At 51.4% G+C, this 15,303-nt stretch overlaps 1 protein-coding gene across 3 annotated transcripts in view; it reads right to left on the bottom strand.

The window, feature by feature from the left end:
• TENM4 (teneurin transmembrane protein 4) overlaps positions 1-15,303 on the bottom strand; it is a 1,359,030-nt gene that overhangs the window by 350,175 nt on the left and 993,552 nt on the right. For all 3 annotated transcript variants that reach the window (XM_032427010.1, XM_032427011.1, XM_032427009.1), the window contains one exon: positions 14,602-14,871. In XM_032427010.1, coding sequence (XP_032282901.1) covers positions 14,602-14,871 — 270 coding nt within the window. The remainder of the gene's footprint in view (positions 1-14,601; positions 14,872-15,303) is intronic.

Genomic DNA, 15,303 nt, shown 5'->3' on the forward strand with positions numbered 1-15,303 from the left:
ACACTGACACAAACATCTCCAAGGAGCATGTAGCTAATCAGATTAGAAAGATCAGCATGCCCGCAGTGCTGAGGATGGGGGGGGGCGGGGGGGGGCAGAAGACAGGGAGTGAGGGAGGAGAGATGGTAAGGCGCTCATCCAGAGGAGCTGGTGGAGGAATTGTCCTTGGCAATGTCTGGTTTGCCATCTACGTGGGCTATTCAGTCGCTAGCTGTACTATTCCCAAGGTAACTTGTGAGCACCGGCCCTGAAATTCAGAGGAAACACAGGGCATTGGATGCAGGATGGGCTTTGCCACAGACAGACTCCAGTTTACACCCTCTTCCGTCACTTAGGAGCTCTGTGACTCTGGGCAAGCCCCTCGCCTTTGATTCTTTGTTTGCTCACATATAAAGTAAGGGCCAATATGGCAACCTCCCAGTGTTTTATATTGTTGTATTAAAACAGGAAGCATCGTTGGCGGCATGTCCATCTGCATCCCCTAATCCCAAACACTTCCGTATCCCCCAGGCCTCATCCTACAGATGTACTCAATCAGTGTGTGTTGAAGGAATGGATGAATAAGGTGCTCTGGGTTGGTGGGGTTTTTTAAAATACTTTTTTCTTTTATTATAGAAAAATATACATAACACAAAATTTACCATTGTAACCATTTTAAAGTGTACAATTCAGTGGCATTTTGTATATTCCCAATGTTGTGCAACCATTACTACTATCCATTCTGGAACATTTTATCACCTCCCCAAAAAACTGAACCCATTAAGCAGTTACTTCCTTTCCCACCTCCTATGGGAAAGTCTACAGCAGTTTTAGTTAAATTCAATACTTTAAAATATTGCTGGAGGATATTAAGTTGGTGACAAAGTTGGCAGGGGCGGGTCAAGCAAGAATTTATTTCCTGAGTACCCACCCCACGCTCACCTCTATGTAGGGCACAGAGAGACACACAGCAACAGCTCTAACACGCATGTGCAAGGCTGCAAAAGAGGTTGTGACCAGGGACCACTTGAATTGGAGCCTGAATCAACGCAGAGTGGTGAGAGATGAAGGGTCCCAGGGGATGGGGGGGGGGCTTCTGGATGCACAGAAACTTGGACGTGAGTCCATGAACCAATGAATGGGGCTCTACCCTCTCTCCTGCCTAGTGCATCCTGGGGACACGGATAGGCCGCGGTCTGGGAGATAGGCAGCCCCTTCTCATCTGACTCCTCTACAGCGGGAAGGCCCTAGCCTGGCTGCAATCGAGCGCCAGCTACACAGAAGCCTGACTGAGGCAGGCAGCCATGGACAGTTGATGAGTGATGTATTGGTGTTGCTGCATAGGCAGCTTCCCTGGGACCTGTTCCTAATTAACAACCACTAACTGGATGATGCCTCTCTCTCTCTCTCTTTTTCAAAATAAAAAAAGGCCCCCAAAGCCTTTCTTCCCCATCTTTATAGGAGGCAAGACTTCACCTTTGGCTGTTGCCTGATCCTAAACTACAACAGGGATCTGGCAGTAATCCCCCCCCGCCTCGCTCATGCGCAGACACACACAGACATACCCCACGTGCAGGCAAACCTGTCCACGCTCATTCACGTGTCCCCCCTACCTGGTGGCACGTTGATTCCTCTGCTAACGTCATTCCATCCGTGTCACCGCACATTTGCACTCACCCACCATCGAGTAGATCTTCACTTGCAACTGCACATACACACGCATTTCTACCCCACCCCCACCAAAGCAGCTGCTTAGCTGAGTCCTTGAACACAGCCACACACACGTTTGCACACGCACTCCCTGCTGTTAATGGCAAAGCCCCATAGTCAGCCACATGCTCTCAGGCGGGAATCTTCTCTGTAGCATCTCCAATGAAGGGGCTCACTCAACTTAGATGAGGCCTAAAATTTGGGGCTCTGACCCAGCTGCCTCCAGCTGTGAGGTGCTGTGTGCCAGGCAGAGGGAGGGGAAGCTGGAACCAGGCCTCAGGAGCCCTCGAGTCCTGTGTGGAGAGTCGCAACTGCCGTATCATTCAGACTAAAATGGTTTCTCCTGTTGATTATTCTTCGGGCACTAAGAAGCTCCAAATTCACTTAGGAGCCAGGCTGCCAAGTGGCGGTGGGGTCAAAGTGCCTAAAATGCCTAGCACCTAATAAACATCTGTTATGGATTGAATTAGCCACCCCACCCAAACAAGATAAGTTGAAGCCTGCTATAAACTGAATATTTGTGTCCCCCTAAAATTCGTATGTTGGAGTTCTAAGCTCCAATGTGATGGTTTCAGGGGGTGAGGCCTTTGGGAGGTAATTAGGTCAGCAGCCCTCATGAATGGAATGAATGCCCTTATAAAATGGACCCCCGAGAGCTCCCTCACCCCCTGCCATGGGAGGACACAGCAAGAAGGCGCCATCTACGAACTGGGAAACCAGCTCTAACAAGACACTGAACCTGCCGGCGCCTTGGTCTTGGACTTCCCAGCCTCCAGAAATGTGTGAAGTAAGTGTTTGTCGTGTGAGCCATCCAGTCTGGGGTATTTTGTGATGGCAGCCTGAGCCGACTAAGACGAAATTCTAACTCCTAGCACCTCAGGATGTGACCTTATTTGGAAATAGGGTCGTTACAGATGGAATGAGTTTAGATGAGGCCTTAGGATGGCTTAGGCTGGGCCTCTAATTCACCATGACTGGTATTCTTAGCTGAAGACAGCTACGTGAAGACAGAGACATACAGAGAGAACACCATGTATCAAAGAAGACAGAGACTGCCATCCCGCAGCCGCAAGCCAAGGAATGCCAGCGATCGCCAGCAACCCCTCAGAGACTAGGAAGACACCGGGAGAGATTCCCTCACGCTTTCTGAAGGAAGGTGGCTCTGTCGATACCTTGCATTCAGACCTCTAGCCTCCAGGACTGCGGGGCAATACGTTTCTGTTGTTCTAAGGTACCCGCTTTGTTACAGCAGCCCTAGGAAACTAACAGAGCATCCGATAACTGTTAGAACCTTCTCCTGTTTGCTTTCTGGGCCTCAGTCTAGTCCTCCGAAATGCGGGCGTGATCATTCACTGGATGCTGTACAAACTCGTTTTAAGCTGTCCCTATTTACACAAGCTCATGGACCAGGCCCTGATTATACTGAAACAGATGAATGAACCATGGTCTTGCCTAGAGCTACACAGATCTGTGGAAACATTGCTAGATAAATACAAAATGGACCCCTGAAAGAAAAATAATGCCTCCGGCCAAGGCACCGACTTCAACAGGTCTTCAAATTTGTCTCCCTCCCCCCAGTTAAACGGTGCTGCACCTCTGAAGGGGATGGCAAGGTGAACCATCACTCCTACTTAAAACTTCCACCCCAGCTTCTGAGCTATAGATATTGAGTTTCATTAAGACATCATAGTGGTGGAATACGAAGTTAATCGATAATGGGCAGCTCTTTTTCATATTAATTAGCCAACTGTGCAAGAATAAAAAACATAGATCCAGCCCACCGTCCCTCTTGGGGGATGCCAGGATGAGCTCACGTTGCTGGGGCCACCACAGCGGCTCCCAGGAACCACCGCGCTCCACCGGGGCCTGGGCGTGGGCGGCCTGTGTCATCTGTGGCCTTGAGCGCCCCCCAACCACTCTGCCCGTCTGTGAACACGCTTCGGATTAGTCCCAGAGCTGTCATGCTCTTCGGACTAAGACTAAGACCAGTCTCAGCCACGGCTTGCAAAGTCATCTCTGTCACTGCCGTAGGTAGCCACGTTGTTAAAGAGGCCCGGCTCAGAGGAAAAGCACAGGCTTGGGAGTCGGCAGATCCGGGTTTGAATTCAGCTCCCACCACTTCTTACCTAGGTGTCCTCAGGGAAGCCACTTAACCTGTGCGGGCCTCTATTTCCTTATCTGCCCCAAACAAAATACCAACCTTGCAGAGATATTAAGAGGATGAAATGAGATTATGTAAAGAGGCCCCCGTGGTACATGACCAATAATAAATATTCCGTAAACAACTTGTATTATTTCTTGAGCACGTATCTTTAAACGAGTATTTAACAGTACTTACTTAATATAATAGTGCTTATTATTGAATAATTTTCATTATTCTCTTCCTGGGACCCTGACATTTATCATGGGCACAGGTCACTGAAGGCTCTGGAAGCAAGCTGCCATCCTGGTATGGTGGGTCTGTTCCCTTATCTTTTCATGTGGGATGAGAAAGAGGAAAGAGCGAAACAGTCCCTGATGGTCAGGAAGCGGCCTGGCACTCCCAGCTGGGGGGTGGCTCTGTCCTGTTGAACAGTCTCACACGCCCACTTCACATGGGGGCTCTGACTCAACGGACTAAGACAAAGGCAAGGCCTGTCTGCGATCATAACTGAGTCTCCAACAAAAACAGAACCCTGTCCAAACCACAAAATGACTGAGCGTCCCCCTATCCCGGATAACGCGGGTGACGACTGCAGCTTTGGCAGTTACGACCTGATTTCATTCTTTCTGGCTTCTACGTAAGATTTAAGACACAGAGGCACAGAATTAGCCCTGCCACCTGACAGTATCCGATCCGGAGCAAAGCGCCACCTCCTTGAACCCACCCCCAATCACCTAACACGGGGCCACATCCTGTATATCCCTTCTAGCACCTTCCACCGCGCCGCCCAGTGGCTCCCCATGCTGTGCCTTTGCCCTCACTGCAGAGTCCAGAAACCCCACTCAGCTCCTGGGGAGTGTCTGGTGGTCTTTGGCTGGAGGGCGTTAAAGATATTTGGATGTTTCTCTGCCCTAGTAGACAGGCTGACTTAGAGTCGAGGGGGTCTGGGACTTTTCTACACCTGACCACCAGGTAAAGCTTTCTCCCCTGGCCTCTTTCTGAATCAAGCAGGCATTCTGCCCCCACAACCGCAAGCTTTTTTTTTTTTTTTTTTTTTGGCCATTGGAACTCCTGAAAACGGCGTTCCAGGATTGGTAGGGGTGCGAGGCCACTGTGGTAGCTGTTCTCCTTCCTGGGCTCCTCTCCCAGTGCTCGCTGGGCGGGCGCTCAGCACTCTACGGGGTCTTGGGAATCATTTGATTCTGGCGCAGGTTCCTTCTGCTGACCCCCCGGGGTCATTGCTGGCACTCAGGTAACGCTCTGCGGGGTAGTGTCTGGGTACGTGTCGCTCTTCCTGACACCGTGAGCCCCTGGGTCAGGGCCCACACCAGCTTCCCCACGGCATCTGTGGTGCACCAGCAGGCCATCCAGCATGTGCTGCTGGATGCTTACAGGCCTGCACGCAGCTTCACCACGTCCCTCCCCCGCCCCCAGTTCATCACTGCCCCCTGCCCCACTGTGACGGCATTTAGACACACTTCTCTTTTCCCTGAGGAAGATCCATCAATTCATTTTCTCTTCTCCTTCGTTGCCCTAGTAGCGAGCTTTCTTTATCAAGCAAGGTCTCATAAAGTGTATAATCACACTATGAGAGTTATGACACGAAAACTAAAGAGTGAAGGGCTACAAAGCTGTCCTGCGAAGTCCACACCGGGTGGTCTGCTAGGTTGACTCACAAGGTCTGCTTGTAAGGCTGGCCCTTGGCTGGTGTCTGGGAACGTGGCTGGTAAACAGGTCCTTACCTGACATTAAAGCTTCCCTCAATGGTAAGAGAGGCTTTACCGTGCCTAGACTACGTGGACAAATGATGGCCGTTTTCCTTCTGAGAGGCTGGAATTTGGGCAGGAGCCAGGCAGAAGGCACCGATGTGGCCAGCCCTCTGATAAAATCTTTGGGCACAGGGTGTCTCTTGAGCTTCTTGGTAGACTGTGCTTTGCACATCATTACCACTCATTGCTGGGGGAGTCAGGCCCATCCTGGGAGAGGACGCTTGGAAGCTTATGCCTGGTTTCCTCCGGACTTCGCCCTTGGCACCTTTCCCCTTTGTTGGTTTGCTTTGTATCCTTCTGCTGTAATAAATCTTAGCCCTGCGTCCCACTATAAGCTGAGCCCTGTGAGTCCTTCTAGTGACTCATTGAGCTGGGGGCACTGCCTCCCCATCCCCCACACGTGGGCTCCAAGTTCGAAGGTCCACTGTCAGGGTTCAAAGTCAGGGTGTGGGCTCAGGTGCCGGGACCAGGGAGATAATGTGATAATTTATGAAATGTTGGGCATTAAAGGACATTGTGAGCTATTACACACTCCCTAAATGTGAGTAATAATGGCCCAGTGCCACAGCAGATTTTTGAAGAGCTTTTTAAATCTAGCTGGGGGGACAAAATGACACATTATTTTCTCCAAATAAAATGCATCTTTTAGCACTGCTAACTCTAGGGCTGAGGTAATAAATGATCGAAAGTTGTGGATGCATGTAGAAAGAAGGGTAAATCCTCTGGACTTGAGCAGTTTCTCTTTTTTTGCCACCAAGTGAGGCTGCAGGAGCAGAGAGATGCCCAGGGCGCCTCACTTCTAATGTGTTGTCTACCTTCTGACTTAGCCCATTTGGTTCCTATCGAAGAGCTTCCTCTGCATTTTCACAGCCCACTTCACACCCAGGATGGCCACTCTCTCCTCCCTCTTGCATCCTTACAAGCAGCTAGAATGGCAAACAATCTCCCTTTGTTTATACCACACTTCAAACCTGGTTTGTTCCATACGATTATTTCCTTTTTGGAGGCACATTCAGAAAAGCAATTTGCTTTGTAGCTAAGATCCTACAAAGCTGAGCACAGAAAACTCATTTAGGAGCCAGGCTGCTGAGTGGTAGTGGAGAGAAAAGTCCTCTTCAGTGTCTGGAACAGAAAGGATTCGCCTCCTTATTTGAAGGGAAGTTGCTTCCTGAACAGATAGCCCGGCCTGAGATCCTTCTCGTAGCGCAGCCTGGGAGCAAGTGGCCTGAGGAAAATCAGGCCCTGGTAGCTGGGAAGCTATGGTTGGCAGAAAGAGCTGGGCTGACCAGCCGCCTGTCCCTGTTAGGGATGGCGGTACGTGGGTGTGGGGTCAGAGGGGCCTGGGACTGGATTCCATCCCACCACTTCCCAGCCCTGTGATCTCAGAACGCTTCCAAAACAATGACGAGACAGTTATCTACCCCCAAGGTTGTTGCAAATGTTCAACAAAATGCGAAAACACTCTGTAAATCCCGGAGTGCTGCACAATTAAGAACACCAACAGTGTAAGCTCATGCAGCCCTTTCTGAGCGCCAGGCACCATTCACACGCTTTAACTCTCTGAGCTCCATTAGTTCTCATAACCACTCTATGAGGCAGACAGGAGAACGACTCCCATTGTGCAGGTGAGGATACTGCGGCACAGAGAGCTTCGGAAGCTTGCCTGTGTAACACAGGGTGACACAGCTAGGAAGTCGAAAGGCTGGTGCCCAAACCCAGGCCATCTGGCTCCAGAGCCTGTGTTCCCAAGTGTGAATCATTAAGGGTTTTGTTTCTGTTTGGTTTTTTTTGGAGGGGATGGTCTTGCATATTGGCACCTTTTTAACTCACAAAATCGTTGGCAGTCATTCACCCAGATAGTTTTGCCGTCCTGTCTCCACGAGGCAATGGGCAGGGTTAAGAGCTCTGGATTTCGACAGCCCCATGTTAGGGATCAGCTTTGTGACTTCCCGGCTGGCAAGTTCCTGAAGCTTTTGGAGGCTGTCTTCGTCAGCTTGGGCTGCCATAACAAAATACCACAGACTGGGTGGCTTAAACAACAGCAGTGTTTCTGACAGTTCCGGAGAGTGCCGGCATGGTGAGGCAGCGGTGAGGGCTCTGCTCCTGGCTTGCCCAGGGCCACCTTGCCGCTCGTGCTCACATGGATCTTGCTCAGTGCGCACGCATGGAGAGAACAGTGCCTCCCTCTTCCTACGGAGGCACGAGGCCCGTCACCAGGGTCTCATCCTCATGACCTCATCTAAACCTCATTACCTCCCCAAAGCCCCACTTCCAAATACCTTCATAGTAGGGCCTGGAGCTTCATCATACAAATTTTGGGAGGGACACCATTCCATTCACAGTGTCAGAGGCAATTTGCCCCCTTTGACCTCTCTCTGTTTAAACCTTTTCTGTGGTTCCTTCTGACCTTCAGGAGAAAGGCTGAGCTCTTGAGCTAGAAGGTTTGAACTGTCTTCCGCCACGATGGAGGCCAGCTTTTCTCTCTGGCCTCATCTCCTCTGGATCCCCACCGGCTTAGCCATAACAAACCTTTTGCTGTTTCTTAACAGTCCACACAGCTGGGTATCAGACCTGAGGCTTCTGGCTGCTAGTTTAATGCTCCTTTTTTTTCACTGTTGCTGCTCTCCCACCATCAGAAGTTGGGCCTGCCACTTTGGGGGAGGGTCTGGCCTTCTCTGAGACCTCTTCCCTAAAGAGGTGCATGGTGAGGTTTGCACAGAGACCGGTTCCGCAGCCCGTGAGTGACGGCTGTTAAGCTCTCTGCTTAATGTATCAGGCCCACGTGAACTCCGGGAGCCCTTCCCCTGCTTTGTTCCACATGCTTCTCTCCAGCCTGAAGTCAAAGGAAAGAAAGCCATTTCTACACTGTGGTCAATCTGCCTGGCTTGACTGGTGTGTGACTGAATTTGTACTCAGGATCCAGGAGTTGGGGGAAGCCAAATTTCACTCGACATGCTAGTTGCCTGTGGTGCTCACGCACGTCTTCCTGGGGTTCCTCTTCGGTTGCCTCTGTACCGAGTGGAGATTCAGCGGGTTCTGTGAACCCAGGGATGATTCTTTCAGCCCCCTGGAACTTCCTGAGCCGCTCTTCCCATCTTGCGGTGGCGGGGGGGGGGGGGGGGGGTGTCACAACCATATTAGCCACTCCACTGGCCGTTTTCACAGGGAAGATGGCTGGGACCCACAGACCAGGGATGCCAGCTCTATCATTATACAAGCCATGTGACGTTGGGCAAGTCGATCTGATCCCAGAGCCCGACGGAATCACGAGGCTCTGCGAAATCTATACTCATTCTCAGTAAGGGAGCCCCCAAAATACAATGTCAGCAGTTTTTGGACAAGACTCTGACGTCATGAATCATGGAATCTTCAGCTGAGGGGTTCTTAAAGGAGAGGAACTGACATGCACAAGGTCCTGCTACATGCCTGGTACCATTTTTTAAACTTATTTTTTTCTAACTCAACTCCTGAATAAGAAAAACATTGTATGGGATGACCTCATACCAAAGCTGTGTGTAAAGCAGAATGAAATTAAAAATTCACAAAACAACTTACTATGTGTCATGAACTCTATCCTCTGCCTCTCTGTTATCTTTGTTGTTATTATTTTAAATGATGGTGCGGAGCCCCAGCCTTTACTTAAGGATCAGTCATAATCCACAATTTGGAACACACTGTGCTGATTCCTTCATATGCATAGTTACCTGGCAGGCTTGTTACAACTTTGGGGGTTCGGCACCTATTCATTCGCATGTTGCAGATGGAGAAACCAAGGCTCAGTGAGATTGAGTAGGTTGCTCAAAACCATCCACTGCTGAGTGGTTAAGCTGGGATTCCGAGTTCAACTCCAAAGCCCGTTCTCCTTCCAAGTTAATCTTGCTGCCTGAGATTCCAAAAACCCCATCTGGCTGATGGGGAAACTAATGCCCAGAGGGAAGAAGTGACTGGTTCAAGGTCATACCAGGACTGGGGAGAGAGCCTAAAATCGACACCAGATTTGTCCCCGGACTCCACACACCCTGGTACTGGAAGTAGGCTCCTGTGGGCAGGGAGCTCTTTTCCCACCACCAATTACTCCTTAAGCCATTCTCCCTGGGCAAAGCTGAACTTACTGATGGGGAAAAAGATGCCTGGGAAACATCTTCTGGTAGGACGTTTGTCATTGTGCACATCATTGTTTCCATTGAACTGAAAATCATGTTGGTTCAAATTGAAAGCATAACTGTGGTTTGCTGAACCTCTCTGCACACAGCAGGTCCTAACCTAGTTTCAAGAATGCAATCCATCTTAATTTAGCATAGCTTTGAATCTTCCTGTCTCTCTTTTCCTCTTCCCAAGTCAGAAGCCAGGTGCTCCTGTATTAGCATGTTCTGCCCACCAGGGAGAGCAACAGAGCACAGCCAGGGGGAGTGGACTGGGGCACATTTTAACTGGGCCAGGACTTCTTAAAGTCCTCTTACAAGGAACTCCCGAAAACAATAGTGTTAGTGGCTGTCAGATCCCGGCTTCTAGATCACAAGCAATTCTAGCAGATGTCATGCTAGGGAGAGGAGGCCCCGTGTCAGACTTCACCAAGGCAGTCTGAGCAGAAGGAAGGGCTGGAGTTATGGCTGAAGGAAAGCCAAGATTATAACAAAAAAAGATGGTGTCAAGAGCCTCATGTGGGAGGTAAGGCAAGGCTGGGAGTGGGAGTCAGGCAGCAAGGTTAGAAACTGGGATGGTCAGCAGCAGGTTGGGAGTGTGGTATGAGGAATGAGCAAGGGGTGTGGTTCATGATCAAGGCCATAAGAGAGCATGGGATGTGGCATGGGACAGGCCAGTGCTCAAGGACCCTGCAACTGGGCCGAAGGAGCTGTGAGGCTCGAAGAAGGATCCAATGTGCCCTCCCCTGAGAGGAAGGAGCCCATCTTGGTCACAGAACCTGAGTATGGAGGTCTTCCTCACTGCTCCAAGGGTAGACTAGGGAAGAGGTGGCTTGTTCCCTTCTCCAGGCCAGATCCCCTCTTCACTGCCTTCATGCTTCCTCTTTGTCTGAGCTTCCATCCTCTTTCTCCTGGGTTATAGCAATAGCCTCCTACTTGGACATAGCCCACCAGGGTCTACTCTCAACACAGCTTCCAGAATGCTCCTGGGCTAGCAATAGCCTCCTACTTGGACATAGCCCACCAGGGTCTACTCTCAACACAGCTTCCAGAATGCTCCTGGGCCTCAGCATGAGAGGCCCGAGGGCTGGCTGTGCCTGACGGCCCTGGGGTGGAAGATCTGTGTTTCTGTTACCCAGTCAATCCTGTATTTATTTTGGATATTAAGCAGTGACATAAAAGCTGCTGACATTAACCTTCAGGGGCAGAAACTGGCTTTAATGGACCCCAAAAAAGTTATTATTGATGGCAGCTGCGTGCCGCATCACTGTGACCTCAGCAAAAGCCTCCACCACTATCAATACTGTTGACAATTACTATTGACTAATGCAAGGCCGGGCGGGGAGGCAGAGTGGATGTTCCTTGCCGTGGCTGGAAGTCGCTGGGGGTTACTTTGCTTTCACCTTTGGTCAGGATCTCTGAGAACTTGGTCACACATTTTTGGTGGCCTCAATTGAGAGTCCAACACTTACTGATTCAAATGGAGCTGGGCAAAGGGCTTGGACTATAGGACTGGAGAGATCTGACTTCCAACCCAAGCTCTGCTGACCTGCTGACTTAACCAGCTACATAGTCTCTGCTAGGTCAGTTGACCTTTTTGGAGCCTCAGTTTTCCCATCTGGGAAATAGGAATGCCATGGCATCTTCATGAGGATTAAAGGCAATTACACATGAGCAGTGGCTTGACACATGGTGGGCCCTCAGGATGGCTCCCCCGTACTCCCGAAAAGCAGCCACACGGTGAGGGGCTGGCTAATGCACCCAGTGCGACAGAGCCCCGTTCTGGTGCTAAGACCTGAGTTCTCATCAGAGAAGGAGAACTGGGGCCGGGGATGAATGCAAGACAAAGAGAGGAGGGCAGGGGAGGGAGAGGGAGATGCGAGGGGCAGCAGCCAGGACAGAACCAGACTTCTGTGTAGGGCCTGGCTCCCGCTCTTGCCATCTTCATCTCCCGGGCCCCTCAGCTGTAAGCTGGGGAGACCGCGGTGTGAACAAGAGCGCTGTTGACCTCATCAGCAGATAAAAGGGAGCCATTCCTACGGCACATGAGCTGTCAGTATGATTGATTGTCACCGTTTAGACCCTATGAGTGTAGCTTCCTAGCTAGCGGCAAGTGGATAGGCACGCGGGCACCTGCGGGTGTCTGGGCTTGGGGAGTCCCGGCCTGGAAGGGCTGTGGAGGCCAGGGGGCCTTCATTAGGTTCACCTGCCCACCTCCTTCACCTGCCTGTCTTCCCTGAGTACAGTGAGGCTTAAGTGCTGCAGCCAGCGTTGAAAGGGACGATCAGAAGGAAAAGATGGCCGGGCCAGGGGAAGCAGGCGGCCATTTCCCGTCCCCCTCATCAAAGGCAGAAGCTCTTCAGGCTCCTCGACTCTGTCATTATCACCCAACAGAGGCTTAATTCAGCTGTAATTCAGCTCTCAGGGAATATACAATAATGTGGGTGGTGTGCACCTCACTCTGTCATGACTTTATGGAAAAATGATCATTTGTCACCATGGCAAGAAGCCTTCAAAAGAACAAACAGCTCAAGTCTTTTGCTGCAGAGGAAATTCACTGTCACCAGGGCTACAAGGATAAAGATTTTTAGAGCCATAGAGGCCCGAGTTCAAATCCTGTCTTGCTGTGTGATTTTCAGCAGGTATCTTGACCCCTCAGTGCACAGTTTTCTTATTCTGTGCAAAAGGGATAATAAAACCTGCTTCAGAGGGGTGTTGGGTGGGGGAGATGAGATGCTAGAATCAAAGCACTGGTACTGTGCCTGGGGTCTGCAGCTCAGCAGCAGCTACTCAATGTTGCTACTGTCCTCTTCTTCTCGTGCACCTTCACCTGAATGCAAGCACTTTGAGTCACAGAACCCCAGATCCAGAAGGGCCTGCAGGTCATCCAGCTCAATTATTCCCCAACGATGTTCATCAGAACACTGGACCCATCAGACACTCTGAGAATAAAGGGTTCCATGCTCAGATCAACTGGGCGAATGCTGCAGATCCTTGGTGATTTACCTATTAGCATGCACATTTTAATAAAGGCTCTGAGAAGTCCTTCAGTGAAGAAATTGGTTTAAATTCATCCAACATAGTGCTTCCTACATTATTTGACCACAGAGCACTTTCCTGCTGTCATCCCCACCCCAACCTAAGAACATTAACATTCTCAGATATAGGAAATGCAGATTTGGTTTAAACTGCTTATTTTATAGATGAGGAAACAGAGGCCCAGAGAAAGGATCCAACTTATCCAGTGGCACATCCCAGGTCAGTGATGGAACTGAGGCTTCCTGCCTCTTAATCAGAGACCATTATCTCTGTACAGGCCTCACACATCAAATCCCTGCTCTGGTTCAGCGCATGGGGGGAGTGGAGAGAGAAGGGGCTGCTGGCTCGGCTTAGGCCTCGGTGAGAAGGTGGACGAAGGAGTGTGGATGTCTTGTCACTGCAGAGAGGGGGATCTCCTTCAGGTGCTGAGGTCACTGGCCCTCTCACAGGGCTGGTTGGGGGTCAAGGGAGGGAGACAATGCCAAGCCAGCATATGGCACTGCTTCTCCCCTTCCCCCCAGACAGGTGCACAGGCTCCCTAGGAAAACCTCCGAGCTCTCCAGGAGGGGTGGTGGAATGGATATTTGGAACTGCTGCATCTGACACTTTAAGGAAATAAATTTCCCACCTGACCCTGACCTTACCTGGTCTCCTGCCTGACTCCAGATCTGGGATTGTGTTGTGCATAACCTAGCTAGAGCATCCTTTTCAAAGACTAAAACTGCCTAAGCCTTCACCTCTGATGTGGTCCCCACCCTGACTCTGGGGAATCCTGGACAGGAATCACTAGGATCCTGCATTTGGAGCTAGAAACAGTAGGGGGCACTGGTGCCTGGCTTGGCCGAGTTTTCACTCACATTGCCCTTCTCACTCTGGTATGGAAGCACCAGCAGACCCCCTCATTAAACTTCTGAGAAACAAAAGCCCTCTCCTCCCCTGGGCAGAGGGGCTGTCCCTGGTCTCTGCCACCCTCCCCAAGACTTCGCTGCCAGACCCAGTGGGTGCCTCCTCAGTTCTCACCTGGGTCCACAAAGCTGCCCAGAGCGTGGCAGGGCACAAAGGGCAGGGAGATTGTCTGAGCAGCACCCTGCAGGGCTGCATCTAACCCAGAGCCCCTCAGACATCTGCCAACAAGGTCCCAAAAGGAAGGAGGAAAGTTCTGAAACCAGGTTCCCTTTCTTCCACCTTAAAAAGGAGGCATGTGAACTAGCCCTCTTCTTTTTCTCCCACAACATCACTTGGGCCTTGGAAGAAGGGCTGCAGAGGTGAGAGGGGGATAGAAAGCCCAGAGCCTGCATGTCCCCAGATCTGCAGCTGAGATCAAGGGAAAGCGGGAGCAAATCCTCAAGTTTTAAGTTACCCCAACATGACAGTTTTTGTTTAAGGCCGTTCTCTGACCAGCATAAGACCCTGGGGCAGGGTGCACCTACGGCGACTGCCCAGGACTACTGAGCCCCTGGAGACTGGAGGCTGAGCAGGATTCAGGCAGCACCAGACACGGCTGACGCGATGGACAACAAGCTGCTGGGGACCCGTGACCACTGCTCCCCCATACAGAGGCACCTTGCAAGGAATCACCCTGTGCTTTAGGCACCCCCCGATCTGGAAACAAAGAGCAGCGACCCAATCTCTGGTGTGTCACCTGTGGGTGGGTATTTCGGGTGACTGTGCAAGAGGCTCTGACTTCTGACCACTGAGAGCAAAGCAATTTTTCACCAAGGTCACCAGAGCCCCAGCGATGGAGCAGAAAATCAATATTGTAATGAAAAGCCTGGCCTCGAAAGCCAGGCGCCTGGCACAGGCCGCGCGGGCCACTCACCAGTCTCGGTGTTCTCGTGCTCCGTGTCGGTGAGCGTGAGGTTGGAGTTGGCCCGGCTGGACAGGCAGGAGCTGCGCCCCGACCGTGTGCTCCGGCCCCACAGCTGCACGGGGTGCTCAGGGGACAGCACAGTGTCGGCCTCCACGTCGGCGTCGGAGCTGGCCCCCATGGAGTAGCCGCAGTGCGGGAGGCCTATGTCTGTCCGGTACAGGGTCCCATGCGGGGGCGTCACCTCTCCCAGCCCCAGCTCCCGCAGGCTGAAGTTGGCTCCTGGGAGGAAAGGCAGGTGAGCATGGTTAGGGTCTCCCCGCCAGAAACCTGAGCCCTCAGCCTGGAAGTCACTGTTGTGTTTGGAGCTTGCGTGGTGTTCCGTGCACAGGCCTCTCCGCCTAAACGGCTCCTCGCCCCTCCTCCACCAGCCCAACTCCTCCACATCCTTTAAGGCCCAACTCATACAGCACCTCCTTTGTGAAATTCCCCCTCACACCTACACCCTGTGCAGCAGTCATTGCTTCTTGCAGCCAAGCTCCCTCTGAGAGTCCTTGGCCCCGGTCATCCCACACAGTAGGACCAAGGGCCTGACCCTTCCGCTGCTGCTGACCTCAACAGAGGCAGGGACCATGTCAGACTCATTCCTAAATGGGGCTCAATAGATGTCTGTTAAATTGATGTCTGGTCCAGGGAGGAGTTGGCAGAAAGCAG

Source organism: Phoca vitulina, unplaced genomic scaffold (genome assembly GCF_004348235.1).
Source record: "Phoca vitulina isolate PV1807 unplaced genomic scaffold, GSC_HSeal_1.0 scaffold36, whole genome shotgun sequence".
NCBI lineage: Eukaryota > Metazoa > Chordata > Mammalia > Carnivora > Phocidae > Phoca > Phoca vitulina.